General features: G+C 34.5%; 1 protein-coding gene across 3 annotated transcripts in view; it reads right to left on the bottom strand.

Moving 5' to 3' along the window:
- LRBA (LPS responsive beige-like anchor protein) overlaps positions 1-22125 on the bottom strand; it is a 719345-nt gene that overhangs the window by 551844 nt on the left and 145376 nt on the right. For all 3 annotated transcript variants that reach the window (XM_065905003.1, XM_065905001.1, XM_065905002.1), the window contains exons 23-28: positions 8232-9290; positions 7091-7266; positions 6079-6232; positions 5491-5671; positions 2711-2838; positions 2139-2246 (exon numbers count right to left, since the gene is read on the bottom strand). In XM_065905003.1, coding sequence (XP_065761075.1) covers positions 2139-2246; positions 2711-2838; positions 5491-5671; positions 6079-6232; positions 7091-7266; positions 8232-9290 — 1806 coding nt within the window. The remainder of the gene's footprint in view (positions 1-2138; positions 2247-2710; positions 2839-5490; positions 5672-6078; positions 6233-7090; positions 7267-8231; positions 9291-22125) is intronic.

The raw sequence follows: 22125 nt of genomic DNA on the forward strand, positions 1-22125 counted from the left end.
GTTTTTAGGTTCATGTGTAACACCTTATTAGTCTTGATGGAAAAGATATATGTTCATTTTTCCTTTCTTAGATTAACCTACCCTTTTCTCCAGAAACTCCTATGTTCTTCTGCCACATAATCCTACCATCTATTACAATAACTGCTACCCATGGTATCAACATTGAAAATGTAGGCAAATAAGCTGCTTGGTCTTCTTAATGTTTTATAAATTATTTATACTATCTAAATCTTTATTTACCCCATTAGCCTGTTCAATGTTTAGTTACTGCAGTATGAAGTATACAGTGTAACTCTGATTTATGCCCAAATAAGAAATATTGCATAGGTCCTTACGTTTAAGACCTAACTCCTGAAACAAATTTGTTTTCAACTGTAGCTGTCATTTATTAAATACTTACTGTGAGTCAGACTGTAACGCTACAGTCATTAACCCATATACCTAAGATGAGGCCTACAGAAGTTAAGTAATTTACCTAAAGGCACACAGTAAATGCAAAAGCAAATCTGAACTCAAGATTAGAGTGATTAAAAACCTTAGCTCTTAACCTCTAGGTAATGATTTATTTATATCCTCAGTCTTAGGTAATTTCCTTTTTCTTCAAAGTTTGCTTATGCTAGAATAGGCTCTGGATGTAGCCTGTGAAATAAGGTGTTTTTTCTTTTCTAAAATTCCTATAAGGTGACTACATCACTTTTCTAATTACCAAAAAAATTAAAGTTATTTGTTACTTTCAGACATGACATGGTAGACATAGGAGACACTCTAATTCTCTGTCCAAATATTGTGATATAATAAGAGCCAGGGTGAGGTGTATTGATTTCATTTTAAATGCTATAGGATAGTCATTAGAAAAATTTTAAAGCCAAGACTTACATCACTTATTGTAGATATTTAAAATTCATTTTAGGAAATGCAAAATTATAGGGCAATAGACTCAACAACTGCTCAAAGAGCATGGGGAGAGAAGGAAGCAGCAATGTTTGGTTCCACGGTAGACCACAGGCGGTGGGTTTCGAAAAACACAAAGGTGATGCTTTGTTAATGAAGGAATCATACAGTTACCAAAAAGCAAACACTGAGCTCCAGAGAGCGAGCATCACTTAGTGCATACAGGTGCTAGTTAGGATGAAAGTCTGAAGCATGGTTAATACGGAAACTTCAAGAATCAGATTCCTTAGGCCCTTAATCCTCTTTTACCTATCACTACTTGCGGTTTTAAGTAGATATTTAAGCTAATACTGCTATCTTTCTCATAGGAGTATTCTGTGAATTAAATAATACATTATCAATCATCCAGTCCTATGCTTAATATGCATTAAGTGTTTAAGACTATTAGCTATAGCTAATAACAACTACTATTAACAAATTGCATACTTCATGAAGAATCAAGAGTGGACTAAAACACTAAAGAAGAGAAAATTAAAACTAAAGTTATAAAGTTTATTTTTTAAAACTTATATGTAGTATAGAGCAGCCTATACTCAACACACAGTAAGAGTTCAGTAAATATTAATGATAATACTCCAAATACAAGTGAGTAGGATCACAAATGATTGCAATTTTCATGTTTATGCTTTTTTATATGACGTTACAATTTCTATCTGAAATTCTGCCATATTATGTATCAAAATTACCTAAAACAAACCTATCTTTCACCTTTCAAATACTTAAAACACCATAACCAACATTTAGTCATGTACTTTTGTATCATGTATCAAAGCACAGGTTCTAGTGTTTGACTGATGCGTTTGAATCCTATCATTTACCAGCTCCATCAGCTTAACAAGCTGCATGAGCTCTCTGTACTTCAAATTCCTCATTTATAAAACTGGAATTACAAAGTGCACAACTCAGGAAGCTGCTGGAATTAATGAGAATACATAAAGCACTTACAATGCTTACTATCTAATAATGTGCTATTGTTATCAGGAGCAATACTCTGAAACATCAGCTCCATGTATGTAAATAATATTGCTAATATTCAAAGATTCTAAAATCATTGTCAAGACAACTGATATCTAAGTCTTCCTATTTCTACTTGACGATTTTATACCACATAAAGTGTTCACTCTCAATACTTTGGGCCTAGGAAGAAATATGTATCAGCTAAGAGAATATGTGAAAGAAAAACTTACTATGTCTCTGAAGACAACTGCCCGAAGTCGATTAATATCCATGTCTTGTAAGAGCCTGTCAAAATCTCTCACTGGAGATATACCACCAGTTACAATGTCCACTGGACTCTATTTAAGACAAAACACATAAACATACATTACACAGATATTTTTAAAAATAACACACTATTCCATGGGCGACAACATCTTTTCCCAGCTTGTTGTCCTCCTCCTCTCTTCTTCTTTTGGGTGCCAGGAGGTAGGGGGTAGAGAAGGGAGCCATGAAAGAAGAAAGAGATTATATGCTAACTCACCAAGTACGTGAAACACACACTGACGTATCTGAAGGGAAAAGTATCATGGACACAAGGAAAGTAAACATTTGGAAAAGCAGACAAGATTAAGTATAAGCAAATCTTTACTGTATACTCAAACACAAATATTTGAAAGTTATGTCCACAGACTAAAGTAACTATTTTAGGATTTCTGTCAGATTTATTTAACTTTATGTTGAAATGAACAAATAAATTTAAGATCTTAACTGTAAAATAAGAGAATGCTTTGTTATTTAATTAATTATTCTGCAGGCTTACCTTCGCTGCAGATTTCCCAGTGGGAATCAGGCTGTGTGCCATTTTCTGGCTTTTTCCTGCATCGCCTTTATTTCTCAGCTGTGACTGCTGCTGACACTCTAAGCAATTCCTTACTGCCACTGCACACACTGCAATTTAAGAAAAAATTGTATTTAAGATTATGGAACTGACAAAACCCACCTATATGACTTGCCTAAGATTTTATTTGAAACAGATCACCTTCAGCAAATTCCTAAAATATCCCTGGGCTTTCTCACACACTGTTTGTTTTCTGACTCTGGTAGTCACTCTATTAGGGCCCACTGCTAAAAGAGAATCCGTTTAAGAACCTTAAGAAATACTATACTATTTCTTAGATCTCACATAATTTACTTGAAATAATCTTTTATGACGGAAAAGATAGGGAAGAAAAGATTTTAAAAGTGTAAGAAAACAAAGTAAATCACATTGCCATCAACTAGTTTTTCTATTATCTTCAGTGAAGTACAATAGTTAAACTAGAAACCAGCATGTTTTTCTTAAAATTTTTATGATTACAGCATGACAGTAATCGGGACTGACAGAGGGAATTTAAAGGGAATATTTATTTATAAAGTCTATCTTTTACTGGCTTTCATTAAAACAGTTAGAAAGGTAGGTGACAAAAAGGAGATTGTGATTAATATACAATCCAAAACTACCTCTCTATAAACATCTCACTTATCAGGCAGTTAACTCAAGTTATTCAGATAGTAACTGTAAATTTTAAAGAATTAGGTAATACACAATTGACTATGAATTGACTCATATCATGTAATCATCTCCAATCCCAACCAAATCGGTAGCCCTAAAAGTATCTGCCTCCACAAGGGTGGGAGAGCAAATTAGGAACAAGATAGCAAACCTCAGTAATAACTCCAAGGACCCGCTGACTATCACGTGGCTACTACACACAGAACTGAAAGGGGAGTATTCACAAAGGTGCCCAGAGAGCAACAAAAGCTGGAGAAGGGAAGGAACACAGTGAAGGGGAGGGAGAGAGTACGGACAAGTCCGTCCAGTTTGGGGTCAGGCCCAGCAAAGAGCGTCTCAACTACCGCTGTCAGAGGCTGTGCAACAGCAAGTCTGCATCTGCATTACAAAGGTAAGGGCCACATCTGAGTGCCTAGTATCAGTCAGTCTCAGTAATCTGTTCTTACTGTTGCCGTCTGACCTTCTCACTTCCAACTTCACGAAAACAGCAATGAGGAGACCAGGGATCAAAACATTTGGACCGCTGTGACCAAGCGTACCATATTCTATTAAGTGGTCCTGAACAAGGAGAAGATATAGTGCTGGAGTACACTGAATTATTTATTTATTTTCTTCTATAGTTATGAAAATAGAGGGAGACAGAGAATTTTCCTAGTTTCTGAATTTAATACTTCTTGAGTACAGCGAAGCATTGCTAGTGTAGTTTTCTACTTTCAATTCTACAAGTGTACTCTTTTCAGGAAAGTAGAGAGGCTTAAAAAATGGCGTATACAAAGTAATGGGTTCTAAATATTTTAATTATATTATTGATATAAAGTTTAACAGTGTATCCTATAACAGAAAGAACAGTAATACTAGTTAAACTATATCCAAATTTCAACTCTGCCAATTTATAGCCTCTGAATTTTCATTAAGTTAATTAACTTCTTTGATCTCAAATTTCCTCATGAATAAAAGAAAATACAAATGAATGAATGGGAGAAAATGATTGCTGACTCAATGTGAAAATCAGAAATGACACAAAACAACAGTAAATGATACCTTTTGTTTTGTTACGCTTACCATCTGACTCTTAACTAAGATTTTAAAACAACTCCCTAAAAATAGTATACCAAGTTCTTTAGAGCATCCTGACTTTAAAAGTACTTTGAATGGTATTTTGAGTGAAAATAATTATTGTACCAAAAAATTCAAAGTATGTCTGAATATCTAAGTATAGGTATTGTTGCTAAATATGGGGAAATATTTTAACTAATTATATTTTCCACTTTAGATATTATATTTTCATAGGTACTTTATTTCTAATCTGTCTTCACATGGCCATGGTTCTTAAAGATTTTGCTTTCATGGTCCCCTTTTCTCCACCTACTTCTCTCCATTTAATGAGCAAATCATTAATAAAGTCTCAGTATTTACACTAGATACAGGAGACATTTTGCATAGACAAAAACAATTTTTCTTCACCTAAGGAATTTCAGATATCACTTAAAATTCAAGGAAGAACTGCCTCCAGGAGCAGAGCAGAGGTTTAATAGTCATATTAATTTTATCACAACTTATTTGGATTAATGGCTACACTTGAACGATGCTAGTTTAGAACCCTGCTGCTCAAGTGTGTTTGTAAGAGAAGCAGCATCAACACTACCTGGGCCTTACTAGGAGGACCAGTTTAGGCCTCATCGCAGACCTATATAAGCTAACCAGCGTTGTAACAATATCGTCTGGTGATCCAGGTGTATGAATCACACCAAAACTTGAGAAGCACTACTTCCAAGCAAAAGGCGACGGGGGGTTGCAGGGAATGATGCTGATCAGAATCAACTCCGTAGAATTTTCAAAACATATCCTCCTCCTCGATCCACCCTTACAAGTACTACTACAGCCAATGCATACACAGTACTCTACTCTTTGGAAGTTAAAAAGTATCATAAGACAAACTGCCTAGCACATATTTTCCCACCAACATGGGAAAGAAAATATTCAATTTAGTATGTCTGTATTACTGAAAATTTAAGCAAATTCCTAAGTATTGGGGTTTAACAGCTCACCTAGTCGGAGACTCTGCCGCAAAATTCCTCCAGATGACATATTTTTTTCAGCTTCAATTTCAGTGAAGCCAAGAGAACTTGCAAATATAAGTACATCCACAAGGCTAATTAATCTCTGCAAAAATGCCACAGAGGCTTCTATCGAAAGCCCTTGAGTAGGTTCAATATTCTCCAGCTCATGCTATAAGGAATAAATTTTGACATTTATATATATATTCTGATAAAAATCCAATTTTATGAGATACATTCCCCAAACTTCTAAATTTTATAAAAAGTTTGGCTTTTATAAATAAATCTAGTTCAACAGAGGAATTTCCTTATCATTTCATCTAAAAGAAAGCATACATACAGGTGAAACACTGTCGGTCATATTACTCACTAACTAATTCATCCCTGATAATTAAACATTCTTTAGTGCCTTCATTCCTGGGACAGATTCTAAGGTCCTTTCAAGTAATTATAACAGATTCTGCTATTTTTGAATGATAGAACCTATGATGTATAGTAACCACCACATTTAAGTTTTAATCAATAAGAACATATAAGTCCTGTTTTCACACCAATTTTACTTAGTAGTTAAGTCCTTACTGTAGCCGATGTAGCAGCTGAAAGCAACGGCAGTATACCCCCACAAGCCATGACCATATTGTCCATCACTTGAGAGATGAGATGAACTGTGTTGTGTACAAAGATGACATTATCACTGCTATTCACGAAGTCCATAACTGTCTTTGTTGAATGGCTGTCCAAAGATAAATGATGTTTACTCATAATGTTAAAGAAAGGAAATAACATTTGCCTACTTGAGGGAAGGGAGAATAAGAGGGTGCTTTCTTTGCTTCATCTTGAAAGCTGAGGAACTATAATGATGCAGCAGGCATTTTGGGGATGTATACTTCCTCAGAATGTGTAGACCATTCCCTATCAGTGGTTACTATCTGTGCCCTTTTTCAGTTCTGAACAATAAATACTACTGATCTTAGACTTGATATAAAAGTTGAACTAAATTACCCTAAATTAGGAGCAAAATTTGAAGCCACAAAAACTGAGAGGTAAATGGCACTACATGTGCTATTAAAAATGAATTTTCTAGTAACATTTTCTTAGATAATGCCATAAAATGTTTTTAAACAGAGTAAGAGTAGATTACAACTAACAATAAACAAATTAGGCACTTTTAAAAATCATAAATCACACAACGGAGGATACTCTAAAATACACAGACTTTTTATAGTAAAAATACATTGGAAAATTAGATGTTTCACCTAAATCCAATTTTTTTACTTTCTTCTAGAAATAAACGTATTTGATAGACCTACATTCAGGCAAATTATGAGATATAAAATATGTCACAGAAAATCTTCAGCAAATACTTTAAAAGAAAAATCTCTGATTTTCAAGTTTTCATACTCTAAATACAATACCTCACATTTGTAAGAGAATAAACATTAATTCAATAAAACCCTACCACAGATTTAATTTATATCCTACTTTTTAACCAAATGACTATAGTTAACTACAGAATGTTAACTAAATAAATTTCTTTGAAAACAAAGACTAAAATTTACACACATCTTCTATGATAAATAAACGGACAAACCTTCTCCACATCTGTATGTCTGTTTCTATTGAAAATAGTAGATCAGTGAGCAAACGCTGATGCATTTGAGACCATCTGAACTCAGGAATACGGAACATAGACCTGGAATCCCTCCTTTGTCCGTTAACTGTGTCGGGTGCTGTTCCTTGCCCTGGCTGCTCCTGTTGCCTTGACATCTAATAGAGAAAGTTAAAAAGAGTAATAAAGGAAGTTCAACTGCAAAAGAAGACATTAATATCTAATAGAGTCTATGCAATTCACCTAACAAATACTCACATTTCAAGACACTAAGGAACCAAATCAGAGAAAAATTATTAATGAATAATAACAACGATACATTTAAGGCAAAGTTACAAATAAATGCTATAACTAGCACCATTCAGCAGTAACTGGCCTAGAACCATGTTAGCGTTAGCACCAGTTAATACAGCATTTTATAAATGAATGAAGAAGTTTGGGATTTTCAATACTGACATAAAAGAAAGGCTGTATCTGGATTATAAATTAGCTATAATTAAGAAAAAAACAAAACTAAAGACAATAGAATGAAGATCAAACCAATAAAAAAGGAAGACAGGAGAGCAGTAAGAGTTGAATCAAGTGGGAAATGACAACATGCAACCACAGTGGTGTCATGGATCCCTCTGAGATACTGGTCAAGAAGAAAGCTATGCCTCTGAATCTCACAAAGGCTCCTGCTGTCACAAACAGACCTCAAGGAACAATTTTAAACTGCATATTTTGTACATAAAATTATACAAAGCAGGTGGTTCTGCAGGAAGGTAGCAGAAAAAATAATGTCCTAACTATGACTGGGGTCATCAAATAAAGGGTAAAAGGAAAGTATTTCCAATGTTTGCTTTATAAAAGCTAAAAATAGGCTAACACTGAAACTTGAAAGTAGTAAGTTTTAATGATACTGTAGTGAAACTAACAATAAAAGCTGCCATTTAACAAACTCACACTAAAAATCAAACCCTGCTAAAAAGATAAGAAATAAAATCTTCATATTCACTGCATTTATGTAACTGCAAACAGGTTATCAAGGAACTTTAAAATAAAATAAAATGTTTAAGTATATACACTTGTTCAATTTCAACTCAATGCAAATGTATTTCAAGGAGATAATAAATATAATCACCTCAAGCACAGGCTGAGGAGGCTGAGACGCTTCCACATCTGTACTGGCCTTCAATTCCAGTCTCTCAGTATCTGTAGCAACACTGGAAACATCCAACTTGGCAATCTTATGCTCAGAAGTAGTAGGAGACTCCAAGATATTACCATGAGAGTCACTATTTAGTTTGGTTTCTCCAGTGAAGCTAGTTTTCTCCCGATCCTCCAGCACATGACCAATGTCGGAATGTACAGCTGCTTGGGAAGCAGCCGCATCTGGTGAGGTAGCTGAAGCCCCTGATGCTGTCATAGACAAGACTCCAGAATCTTTAGGATTTTGAGTTTCAGTGTCAGTTTGTTTCTTACTTACAGCTTCTTCCTCTGGAAGCATTAATTTATGGTCATTACTGAACACATTCTCTCTCTCACTGGCTTCAGAAGCACCTGGAGACCAACAATTGCCTTGGCGCTCTGTGGGGAGACTGACTTCCTCAACAGGACTACATTCTACCTTCAGCTCTACATAATCATCATCATCTTCTTCCTCTACTACAGACTTATCTAATAATTCTGGCACCTCCGAAGCATCTTCTTCTGAAGGAGAACTGATGGAAGCAGTTACTTCATTGACAGTCACTGTATCTTTGCCAGTTGTAAAAGAATCAGAGGAAATGGTTGCAGCTTCTGTTATGTCAGAAGATCTTTCTAAATCATCTACATTAGCTGTTTCATTTACCACTGTTTCTTCCAGAGGGACTTCATCCAGTAACTCCTGATTTTCTGGCCCAGTTGTCCTTTCTTCATTAGGTGTATCAGGAATTTGCAGTTCAGTGTTGGATGCAGATTCTGCTGAACTTGTCTGCCCAATACTTGACTTTTCCTCACTATTTCTAGTGATATCAGAAGACACAGGAGAATCTTTTGTATCTGATTGTTGGGATCCTACTGAAACATTAACTTCCCTGCTAATGCCAGAGATTGCTCGAACTGGATTTGAAGAACACTCCCCTATTTCTTCATCAACTTTTCCCTGGTGTTCCCTTAATATATTGGCAAGGTTTTCTTTGTGTATTTCAAAAGTGACCTAGATGAAAAATATACAAGGAGTCAAAATACACACACAAAAAAATAAATAAATGAACAGAGCAAACAAAACATAAAATTTAAATGTTCAATTTTTCCAACACACGGTTTATATGATGCAACAGACAATGTTCCTATAATATCTTATCAAGTGATAAATAAAAAGTGTCAAACACAAAAATCTAAATCATCAAAAAAATTATAGCTAATCAATATTAACAGGCAGCATGGCATCAAATAACAAGAACACAGTTATTTAGATTATATTTTTAAGACATATGTATAGGAAAACAGTACATTATTCTACTAACCTGTATAACTTGTACCAGGATCTAAGTATGAACCACTGGAAAGTGCTTTGTGCACTATGTAAAATATTGTTTAAAAGCAATGAAAACCCATTTCTCATGATTTATTCTCAGCAGAGATCAAAAACATTAGTTATGATCATTTCTTATATGATGCAAATTATATACTTAAATACTATATATATTATGTATTATAGCTGCACTCTCTGCATTTATTCAGCTATGAAAAAAACTTCATACTAAGGTAAAGAGTATAAATTCTTTTAGCAATGAAATAAAAAGATCCAACCATTCCCCAAAGATCAACCATAATTTTCAAAGCTGAACTGATCATAAATGGTCTGAAAGCTCCAGTTAATTGATCCAAGCAATTCATCCACTCACTTGTAGAGCTGTATATAAGAGATTACTAAATACTCAGCTCTGTGAACACACCCATATCATGCTTATTAGCCTTTTGCCCAACTAAATGGAAAAATTTCAAGGTTTAAGTATAAAAGAGAGTGCTGTGATTTTAATGTCAAAGGTTTATGATTTTATTTCATCAAATATTATATTACAGCCACCATTGGAATCTTCCCTGGTGGCTCAGAGGGTAAAGCTTCTGCCTGCAATGCAGGAGACCCGGGTTCGATCCCTGGGTCGGGAAGATCCCCTGGAGAAGGAAATGGCAACCCATTCTGGTATTCTTGCCCAGGAAATCCCATGAACAAAGGAGCCTGGTAGGCTATAGTCCATGAGGTTGCAAAGAGACGGACACAACTGAGCAACTTCACTTTCACAGCCACCACTATGTGACTGCCGCTAGCAAGTTTCAATGTGAACATCACCCAAAAAAGTAAATATAAAACCGGCAGAAGGTATAGGCATAATTAGAGTTTATCAATGCTAGAAGTGTTTATGTAACCTATATTATTATAATAAACATAGTAAATTGAACCTTGTAGTCAACAAACCTTTATTGAATCCTAGTATGGTAAGATGATGACAGATAAAAAAGAAGAAAAGATGATTTTTTCATGCCCAAAGATCCACAGACCTTTTGGAAGGCCTGTGAATGCAAGCATGTACACAGGCGCATATAGTGCAAACAAAACTATAAATAATGCATAATGTACACAGTTTCTTCTATAGCTATTAACTAGCCTTTATGTATGACATATACAGTACAGTCTTGTCATAAAGTGATATAGTGAAAGTGTTAGTCGCTCAGTCAGAGCCACCTCTTTGCGACCACCATGGACTGTAGACCACCAGGTTCCTCTGTCCATGGGATTCTCCAGGCAAGAATACTGGAGCGGATTGCCATGCATGCCAATGAACACCCAGGACTGATCGGATCCCCTTGCAGTTCAAGGGACTCTCAAGAGTCTTCTCCAACACCACAGTTCAAAAGCAGCAATTCTTCAGTGCTCAGTTTTCTTTATAGTCCAACTTTCACATCCATACATGACTACTGGGAAAACCATAGCCTTGACAACACAGACGTTTGTTGACAAAGTAATGTCTCTGCTTTTTAATATGCTGTCTAGGTTGGTCATAATTTTCCTTCCAAGGAAAAAGTGCTATATTCAACACTAAAGAGTAAAATGGCATAATAACATTAACAAAATCTTAATTTCTTCTATGCCCAGAAGGCTGATATTATCTTTGAACTAAGTTCTTAATTTTAATTGATGAATTCCTCATTTATTCATCTGAGAAAAATTTACTAAATTATCTACAGCATGCCAGACACTGTGTGGTGAACAATACGATGTTCATGGTGCCTATGTTCTAATGGAAGAGATGAAAAATAAACATACGACCATACAAGATAATGTCAAGTAATAATAAGAGAATTTTAAGAAAAAGGAGGAGGGGCAGAGTAACTGAAGAAGAAAATCTAGGTGGGAGGGTATGCTTTACTAGGCTAACTGAGGAAGGTCACTGGAGATGTTTGTTTGAACAGAGAAAGTGAGAAAGAAAGTTACACGAATATCGAAAGAGTTCCAGGCTCTTTGCTCAGGAAGAACAAATGCAGAGGCCTTGGAGCCAAAGTAGGTTTGGTATGTTTCAGGAACAGTAAGAAAACACCAGACAGAGAACTGCAGACGATAAGGTAAGAGATGGAGCCACTGCTTTAGGATTACAGAGAATCACAAACTGTGTAAAAGACTTTGAGTTTTATTCTGATATCCAGGATACGATGTTTGTCCTGACATATTAATACATAATAATGTATAACACAACAGCATTATAGCATTATAGAATGAGTTTAGTTTTGGATAATCATGGATTTGACTTTACTCAAATTGAGGATTTTTAAAATTTTTATTATAAAATGTACCAATAAATATGAATATATACAATCACCCTCCACATCCAACACATAGTCTCTTAATCACCCTTCCCATTTTGCTAATATGAAGGAAGACTGGTGATCCTCTGTGTTACCCTCCCTAAAAGTCCCCCAGAATAGGGTGGGGTTGCTTACCAACAGCATAGAGTAGGGGAAGGTATCAAGATGTCAAAATCAAAACTACTCAATCTTTTCTATGGTTTTTGCTTGCAGCACATACAACTGCTAATCTTTAGCTTCAAACAGTTGAGGGAGCCAGTTCTGAGAAATCTGAGATTTTTTTTTTTTTTTAAACGAAAATGAAGTTGATTTTTGGCTTTTCCCATACTAAGCTTATGACTTACTTACCCCAAACCTAAATTAATACAACTTGCCCAGCTGATCCATAGACTCTAAACTCGACTGTTATTTATCCCACTCCTCTTCCCTCTATCCTGTATACTTCTGTATTTTTGCAAAATCCTTTTATGGCATTTTTATGTTGAGTTTCAACACAAAATACATTAAATGTTAGTGTGTAACTTGCCAGCTTAACTCAACTAACAAACTGAGACACTGTACAGTAAGGATATCCTACATTTTCATCCTACGTTAAGACCAATAGCTACACTCCTAATGTGAGGAGGAAATGCTATCCCCTAGTTCAACTAATCCCCTAGTTCAACTGCTACAAAAGAAACTTAACCTTAAAAAGCTGTCATCCATTTCAAAACAAGTACGTTCCTATACTAAAGAGCATTGTTTTGAAGAATAAATAAAACAGATTTGAGACTGAAAAGTTAGAACATTAGAAAAGTTAGTTATACATTATTTCCACTGTAAAACTCATTCGGTATGTTAAAACAGTATAGAAAAATTTCAAATTGCTATGATTATACTTGCTCAATATATTTTTACAACAAATGTTAGTCATCATTTTAAAATGGTATACAACAGGAATTTAATGGACATAGCAAAAACTTAATATCTGATCTATGTGATTACATCTAAATACTACTATATATATTTTTTTAATTTGGTAATAGGATACAAATGGACTTCCCAGGTGGCAGAGTAGTAAAGAATCCGCCTGCCAATGCAGGAGGCACAAGAGATGGGTGCTCAATCCCCGGGTCAGGAAGATCCCCTGGAGAAGGAAATGGCAACCCGCTCCAGTACTCTTGCCTGGAGAATCCCATGGACAGAGGAGTCTCGTAGGCTACAGGCCATGGAGTCGCAAAGAGTCAGACATGACTACGTGACTGAGCACACAGCAAATACAGCAGAAGAGGATAAAAACTTAACAGAAAAAATGTACGAATAAGAGTCCTGAAAAAAATCATTCACTTTTAGTGTTAATGCTTTTATTATGATTACTAACATAGTGGTAACAGAGAAACAAAACTTTCATAATACCTGTAGCCCACTGCAATGCTCTATGCAGTGACGTTCCTTGTAAATTTATAAACAACTTGATCCTCTTGGATTTCCATGTACCCTTCATGGCCAATAGAAGATACATATTTTTGCTATCACAAACTCTCTCTTAAAGAGAGACTTTTCATGTTGCTCTAAAGAGTATTCACTTAAGTTACAACTTCCCACGACTCTCTTTCAATCATTTGCTAAGAGACCATTCATTCTAAAGGTGAAATATAATACATATATCTCTGTAATGTATTTCTTTCTCACATTCTAACTATATTCATGCCGAGGAGAGAAACTTTGAACTCACCATTTGAAAAGATAGGTTAAGAAATAACATTTAACATTAAATTTTAAGGTTAGGGTTAGGGTTAGGGATGGTTTATATAATACACATTGCAATTCAACGCAAAGTACAGTTTCATAAAGGTATACTTAATGTGCCACAGGAATATATTTCCTTTTGTGATAAATAGATTTGTAGTCAAATCTGTTCTAAAACAGTGCTTTGTCTTCCCTAAGCAAACCAACTTGTTTATTCGTTGTTTTTTTTTTTGCAAATATGAATATTAGAAATGCATTTTAAATTTTTGAAGTTGATTTTTAAACCTCTTTTAATTTACTCCAGTAGTTGAAAACCTAAATGGCAACTGAGTAATTATCACTGTTGTTATCTTTTTTGATACTGTTTTCCTAAAAGTATTTGTGACTGATAATTCCTAATTAATTACCAGATATTGTTCTAAATTACTTCACTAAAAGACTAGTCATTAATCTTCACAATCATTTGATAGCTAATCTATAGCTGTTTGCCATGTTTGGAAATCACTACTATAAGCTACTAGTTAAAGATAGTCATGAGCTAATAACTATAATGTTTCTTTAGCCATTACTTTCAACTAGACAAATTTACTAATTAGGAGATAAAAGATAAATGCAATATATTAAGAGATTAACATTACTAACCTACGTATTAAAAAATTTTACCTATAAAATTTAGGTTGTTTTAAATGTTAACAATGTTTAGGAATTAGCTTTCCTTTTGTAAGCAAATTCATCGTTTTTATTGGATGTTATTTTCCTTTGGAATAACAGCTGTATATGACATGCTAACTTCTAGTTCTTAAGTTACCAACCTTTCCACAGCTGATAAATGAGATATATTTTCCTTCAAAAATAGCTGAATCTTCCCATATGGGATATTAGCAAGCATAGCTCAAAATGATCACAACCACACAACAGGAAATCTTTTATAAAGATTCTGATGCAACAGCTTACAACAACAATGGCATAAGACATAATACTTAAAAGCAAATTACAAGTATTTATCAGCTTATACATATTTACTGATCTATTTTATGCAAAGTACCCTGGTTAAAAATCTAAACATTCTGGTCAAACCTAAGCACTTAAATGCTACCCTAATACAACCTGACTAGAGGGATATCAAGTATAAAGCCTAGCTCATTCTAAGAAAACCACCTAAAAGAATTAGTTACCAAAACAATATTATATGATCAATAACAAAGAGCAACAATCCCGTGAGGAAAACAAGTCATGTATGTAATAAGCACTATACACTCATCGTGTAATACGCTCAAAAACTTTAAGTAGGTAGTATATTTTAACGGAGTTCACAACACACTATCCCAAAATACGGCACACTGGCATACTATCTTTTAAGATGAAGGAATTTGAGAAACAGTGTGTGTAAGAAAGATTCTGCCCTCTTCATCCTCCCCTGAAGCAGGTCATAAGGACTCTCGAATCACTCACTCCCTTCTTCCTGAAGCTTCTTATGTGAGAGGTAGGTAAAACCCAAAGGAAAAAGCATATCCTCATCTCTTCAAAAGAGGGATACCAAGAAGAATCTGAATGGACAGTCCCTGACGGATTTCCCCCAGGGTACTGTCATTATACACTTTGTTCTCCCATGTTTATCCATGACTTCCCACCCTTCGTCAAATCTAAAATAAAAATGCTCAGACTTAATTGTTTCTTTGGGTCTTCACTTCTTCATGAAAACACCCACTTGATGTAAAATATATTAAATAAATTCATATGCTTTTCTCTTGAAAATCTCTGTTAATTTTCAGGTCCAGTCAGGAATCTTAAGAGAATCCAAGAAGAATTTCTCCTCCTCTACAATTCACATGATTCAAATATAAAAGAGTAGATAGCCTAGAAATCTCCCTCCCACCACTGGTCCTCACCTGCACAACTCCCCAAAAATCAGGCAAAAATCAGTTATTAATTTCGCATGTATCTTTCCAGAATATTTTTGTGCATATAGAACAAATACAAATTCTCACTTGCACACCTATTTTACTCACTAATATCCACTACACACACTGTTTCACACTTTCTTTTGTCATTTAATATACCTTGGTGAACTCTCCTGTAATCTGCAGTCCCTTACAAGGAGTAGGTTGAACATCTTTTCATAAACCTAAAGTACTTTTTACTGTTTTCCATGGGTTGTTTGATCATGCCTTTTGCCCACTTTCCTATTAGGCAGTCGTTCCCTCTCTATCTCTAGGAGAAGTTTATATAAAAGGAATGCTATCTTTGCTCTGGTCCTAAATAGTTATCTCAGTTTGTCGTCTGCCTTTTTGACTTTGCCTATGGTATTGTTTGTTCTTTGGTCACAAGGATTTTGCAAGATTTAATGTAGTTAAAAAAAAAAAAAAAAAAAAGTCTTTTTTTCTTGAATGGTTCTAGATTCTAAATCATATTGAAAAAATTCTTACACAAAAGGCCACAGAAAAATTATGTCTTTTCTTCTAGTACCTTTATGTTTCCTCCCTCCATCTGCATCACTGTCCATTTAATTGATCCATGTGTTAAATTTCTTCATATTCCAACTTTTTTCCTCCATAGATGAATCAATCCTCTATTGTCCCAACACTATTCATGGATAGTTTAAGTTTTCCCTGGTGATTTGAGACGTAGTCTTTACAATATACAAAAGACTTACGTGGAATTTTGTTTATTTCTGGACTTTCTCTTCTAATCCCCTGGTCAGCCTATCTCCTCATGTGTCAATACTGCATTTTTTAAATTACTGACATTTGGTAATGTAGTTTAGTACTCGGTAGACTTGGTTACTTCTAGTTGCTCTTTACAGAATCTTCCTAGATATTTTTACTTGTTTATATCATCTTTCTGTTCCTTAATAATTACCTTACTCTGTTTTTGCCCCTCCAAAAGAAAAATAATTGGCATTTCCTTGGGATTTCATTAGCTTTATAAAATAACCTAAAGAAATTTATTTATATAAAACAAATTAAAGAAATTCCTTTAAACCTAAAGAAAAGCTATTATAACTTTATGATGTTGAATCTTCCTATTCCAGGAAACACATTTTTCTATTTGTTCATGGCTTCTGTGTGCCCTCTGAGAATGCTTTAAAGACTTCAAGTAATTCAAAGTAAAATTAAGATATGACTGGCAGGATACAGAAAATACATTACTGTGCCTAGAAACACCTGGAGGTACCAAGAAGGTGCTGAGATTTAAGTTTGGACCTCATTAATGATTACTCATTTGCAAGAAAGAAAAGAGCAAGATTAAGAGCAAGGGGAGACACCATGCAGAAGAAATTTAAGAAGATCTGTGTAAGAAATGATGTATAAGAAAGATGGTGAAAGAAAATCCAAGATACTGAGTTATTTGGTAAAGCAACAAGATTAAAGCATTTCTAGGAGTGATAAGCAATAAAAATAAAAAAAGTAAGCAGAATCAACCGTAAGGAGGTATTGAACTACAAAGGCTTTGTGAATCATGAGAAGGAAAATTTCATCATACACATAAGGGTAAGCTTTATTTATTCACTATTTTAAAAGGCAACTATGTGATTACACAGACAAATTAAAGATTTTCAAATGGAATTGACTTGTAAATCTTACTATTCCATTCACAGAAAGCTTAAAATAAACCCACTACAAAAAACCAAAAGAATAAATAACAAAAAATTGAACATGCCTATATAAAAAACTGCCAAGGAAGCAGAAACAACAAATTTAAAAGCAGTACAACTGTATTTTTGTTTGTATTGACAAAGACTCTCTCCTTAACCAAACTTTGTTAAGGTTCCTCTGAACTTCTGTCTCAACTAGGCCCTCTGTCCTTGCCAGACATTTGAGCAGTTCCTCATTTCCCACTGTTCCATGGATGATATCAAATTAGCCCGGCCTGCCTTCAGCAAGAGTCCTGTTAAAGTCTGGTTAACTAGAATCTGGCCATCCCAGCTTGCTCCTCTTGTTAATTTTCCATTCATTGAAGACCTTCCCCGCTCCTACTCTGTTCCTAGCTATAAAACCGAGACTTCTCCTTGTATTCAGAGTTGAGCTAAGCTCTTATACTCAGGATTTTTCTCCCTATTACAAGAGTTCCTGAATAAAATCTGATTTTACTGCTTTAACTATTACTGACTCTGGTTCTTTTCAACTATATGTATGTGTGCATGTGTGTGTATATTTAATATATTTTTTAAAAATTATTTCCACCAATTTTTCTGAACAGAGTTTTTCAGAAACCCATAATATGAAAAGCAAATTAATTCACTCAATTATTTCTTCCGAGAATTTGAATTGGTCTAATATTCAGATGCTACATAAAAGTTGCAACTTTTGGTCTAAAGTTCACCATCTTAAGTAAGCAAAACTAGTAAACATAAAAAGAAGCCTTACACTTTCATAAAATGACTTCTGAACAACACATTCTTATTAACACCGAGTGAGGATGCAATTTAAAGAGAAACTTTCCAAATGATTAGTATCCTCTTAATCTCTATAAATATCATACTAACACATGGAAAACATTCTTAATTAATTTAACATCTAACATTCTTTAATAAATTTAAAAGAAATTTACTTAAAGAAATTTTCTTCCCTCCAACTTCCTTAAAGTATGAAAATTTTCATCTAATCAATAACTGTTCCCCATTCCACACCATGCCTGAAAATATACACGTAACAAGTACTAAGTTAAGCTCATTGTAGTGGGCAATACCAGATATGGTTTAAAATACTTGCACAATAGTTGAAATACACAGGATGCTTCTTATTTACTGATTTAAGCATCTGGCAAATATTGAGACAATCTTCAAAGCAACCCTAAATAGACAGGTAGTATAACCCTCATTTTAGATGCATGAAGACAGGAAGCACAGTGACATAAAATAATATCACAATAACTTACTGACGGCTGATTTGTGTCAATATATGGCAGAAACCAACACAGTATCATAAAGCAATTATCCTCCAATTAAAAGTAAATTACGTCAAATTTTAAAAAGTCATCTTGAACAATTTTATTTTCTTAAGAACAGTCTAGACAGGCACTCCCATGTAAAGTTAGAATACAAATCGATATACAATTTTTTACATAACAACTTAGCAATATTTTTTTAAAACATGCAAACTCCCTCTGGTATTTTAGGAATTCATCCTACAAAATAAGACATATATATATATAGGAACAGACCCATCACTCCTGAAAGACAAAGGAAAATTAAACCATGGTACAATACATTGTAATACAACTCAACAGATTTCTAAAAATCACCTCCACCAGTCTGTCCAAATAATATCTGGAGAAGGCCAGAATATGACAAGTAAACCTGAATCATTTACTCAATCACTCCTTCCTAGCATTTCAAGTGGTCTGATAGTATTCAGATGTTATATTAGAGCTACAGCTTTCACTCTTAACTTTACTTCTCCATAATACGACGCAATATACATACACCTGATAATATGCAGGCACTAAAATCCATGTAAGAAGCACATCACTAATTGAAATAATGCTATAAAATATAAATATGATATTTTTACAAGAGAATAATTATATGTGTGTGTGTATTTATGTAAAGAACAGAAGACTAGAAAGTCTTGCACTTAAGCCACATGCAGGTGATGGGATAACAGGTAATTTCAGGATTTTGTATTTATATTTTGTACTAGGTTGCACATTCCCAACAATGAGCACATATTAATTTAACATTGAAAAAAAAAAACCTAAATACTGTTTAAAAAAACTTAAAGCCAATAAATACTTTAGTAATTAAATATAAAATGCAGTCATGATACATGAAAATTTTGTAACTCTTGAAATCATAAAAGGATACGCAATTGTTTTTGTTTTTTTGGCAAGCCATGCGGCACGTGAGATCTTCATTTCCCGACCAGAGAACAAACCTGTGTCCCCTGCAGTGGAAGCATAAAGCCCTAACCACTGAACAACCTGGGAACGCCTTGTAATTCTTAATTTTATTATATAGCCACCATAAGCTCACACATACAAACATATGTATATTTATACATGCCAGTTCATATCTTGTAACTTTTAAAAATACTTTTAAGAAACGACTTAGAGAATTTTAACAAAACTGATTTCCACCTGCTTTTTACCCAACCTAAACTGTTATATACTCTTATATAAAACAATTGACATTTAGGTTTAAGCCATTTCATCATAATTCAGAATATATGAGGCCTTAACCTAGATTTCAACTAAAGAGTAGAAGCATGTTGGCATACCAAGTGCAAACAATATTTAATTACTCAAGATAATGTTCAATTTGAAGCATTAAAAAAAAGGGAGATAAATAATAAAAACCTAGAAAACACAAGGAAATAATACAATTACAAAGTCACAGGTACACACTTGAAACCTGAGACCAAGGTAACCAACATACTCCAAAGACACCAGGAGTGCCTATTACTGCTTATAAGACGCAGTTCAGCTGTTGGAGGGGAGGGACACAGTGACAAACAGCTTCCCTGCTACAGAGGTGGCAGGATATCTATCAAACTGGACAATAAAATTGCAATTGAGTTTCTTTGGCTTTTTATAGCAGCTACATGTATCCTGATGTAACTGCAAAAGCTATACAAGTCTGTAACATTAGTTTTTTACACACCAGTTCTTTATGAAGAACCAAGTTATAAATTTGTGATAATAGAGATTTTAAATGGGTGTAAAAAGGAAAAAATATGCATCACTTCAGTATTATATGCACAAAAATATTTATAAACCTTCACAACTAATATCTTCAAAGAAAAATTTTTGATTCCAATACTTTCAGCAGAATTTTTATCAGCATGCTACAAATTGTTCACCTACTTACTGAATCACTTCAGCTCTGTCCTAAACTTTATTAAATATTGATTTGAAGAGCTTTAGAGTATAAGCTTTCCATTTTACTTCAAAAATAGATATCAAGATTTACGATTCCAAACACATTAACATAGCTACATTCAAATAAATCACTTTATATCAAACTTACTAGAGAGAAAAGCTTTTTCATAAATTAAAAAAAATTCATACAAAGAAATAAAACTGAAAGAAATTTATGAAACATTAAAGGTGAAAACCACAAGCAACCGTAACGTTAAATTTTTCTTTTCCCCCTCAAAAAGTAAAGCTTTAGCACTTATCTTCTGAAGTACACTTCCACAGCAAAAAGGGACAGATGCCGTTTCACTCAGATAAAACTACTCTGAAATAATCAGGATTTATTCCATTTTATAACTGTAATTCAGAAACTTAAGGCCAAAACTGGTTCTTGACTCAAAGCAGGCAAAAAAGACCTTTCTATGAGATCACTATTTTCTTTGCAAAGGTTTTAAGATCTATTTAAAGCCGTAAATCACTGGAGTAAAGAAAACTAGGAACTAGTTAAGTATACATATGTAATACACACAGAAAACAAAGTTGGCTTCGGGTTTGTGTATAAATTTGAGTCTAGAAAAGTAGCTTATATTCTTCTAACATTTTCTATGCCTTAATATATGCTCCCAGAAATAAAAAATATGCTTTCCTTTATGATAAAAAGAATGTACTAAGGGGTCTTAATTGGGGTCTATATTTAATTTACATAGGATTCATCTGTCTTCATGATACTTTCTAAAGAGTATGTTATATTAGCATCTTACTTTAAAAGAGAGAAGGAAAGAATATTAAAATAAGTAAAACTAATTCCTTGTAAAGTTTGAGGGGCCCTAGAAATTTAAAGTACATAAGAAGGCCTTATTTTAAAACATGGATTTCTAGAAACATCCCACAAGATTCAGATTAAGATTCTGAGGTGGGGCCCCGGAAAGTATAGTAAGATGCACCTCCCAAGTTAGTCTAACGAGACAACCCCTAAAACACACTGTGTGTCCGTAGGTACTTCTTTAAAGTCAGTGGCTGTGGCCATTTCCCGGATCATTGGTAAGAAACTGAGGTGCTGAGGTACGTACAGGGTGGCATGATGCCACATGATGATACAATCAATGGCTCAGCTTCCCTGGTGGCTCAGCTGGTACAGAATCTGCCTGCAATGCAGGAGACCTAGGTTCAATCCCTGGGTCGGGATGACCCCCTGGAGAAGGAAAGGCAACCCACTCCAGTATTCTTGCCTGGAGAATCCCATGGACAGAGGAGCCTGGCGGGCTACGGTCCATGGGGTCGCAAAGAGTGGGACTCGATTGAGCAGCTAACACAAACAGTGATGGTGCAGTTCCTCCTCCTTCCTAAACAAATATCCAACACACAGCTGCCAAGCTCTCAGCACTAAGCTCAGTTAGGGAAGATAGGAAGAATATAAAGCCTTTCATCCCCGCTGATGAGGGCTTTGCATTAACAGTCACTTTTAACCAGCAATATAACATGAGGGCTATTCCAGGATCATACATGATGAAATGCCAGTCTACACTTTCTATGTGACTCATTACTGATCTTCCTCATGCACGTTACACACTCGCACGCAGAGCAAACAATTCCCATGCTTTTCC

The sequence above is a fragment of the Muntiacus reevesi genome, chromosome 13, assembly GCF_963930625.1.
Source record: "Muntiacus reevesi chromosome 13, mMunRee1.1, whole genome shotgun sequence".
Taxonomy (NCBI): Eukaryota; Metazoa; Chordata; class Mammalia; order Artiodactyla; family Cervidae; genus Muntiacus; species Muntiacus reevesi.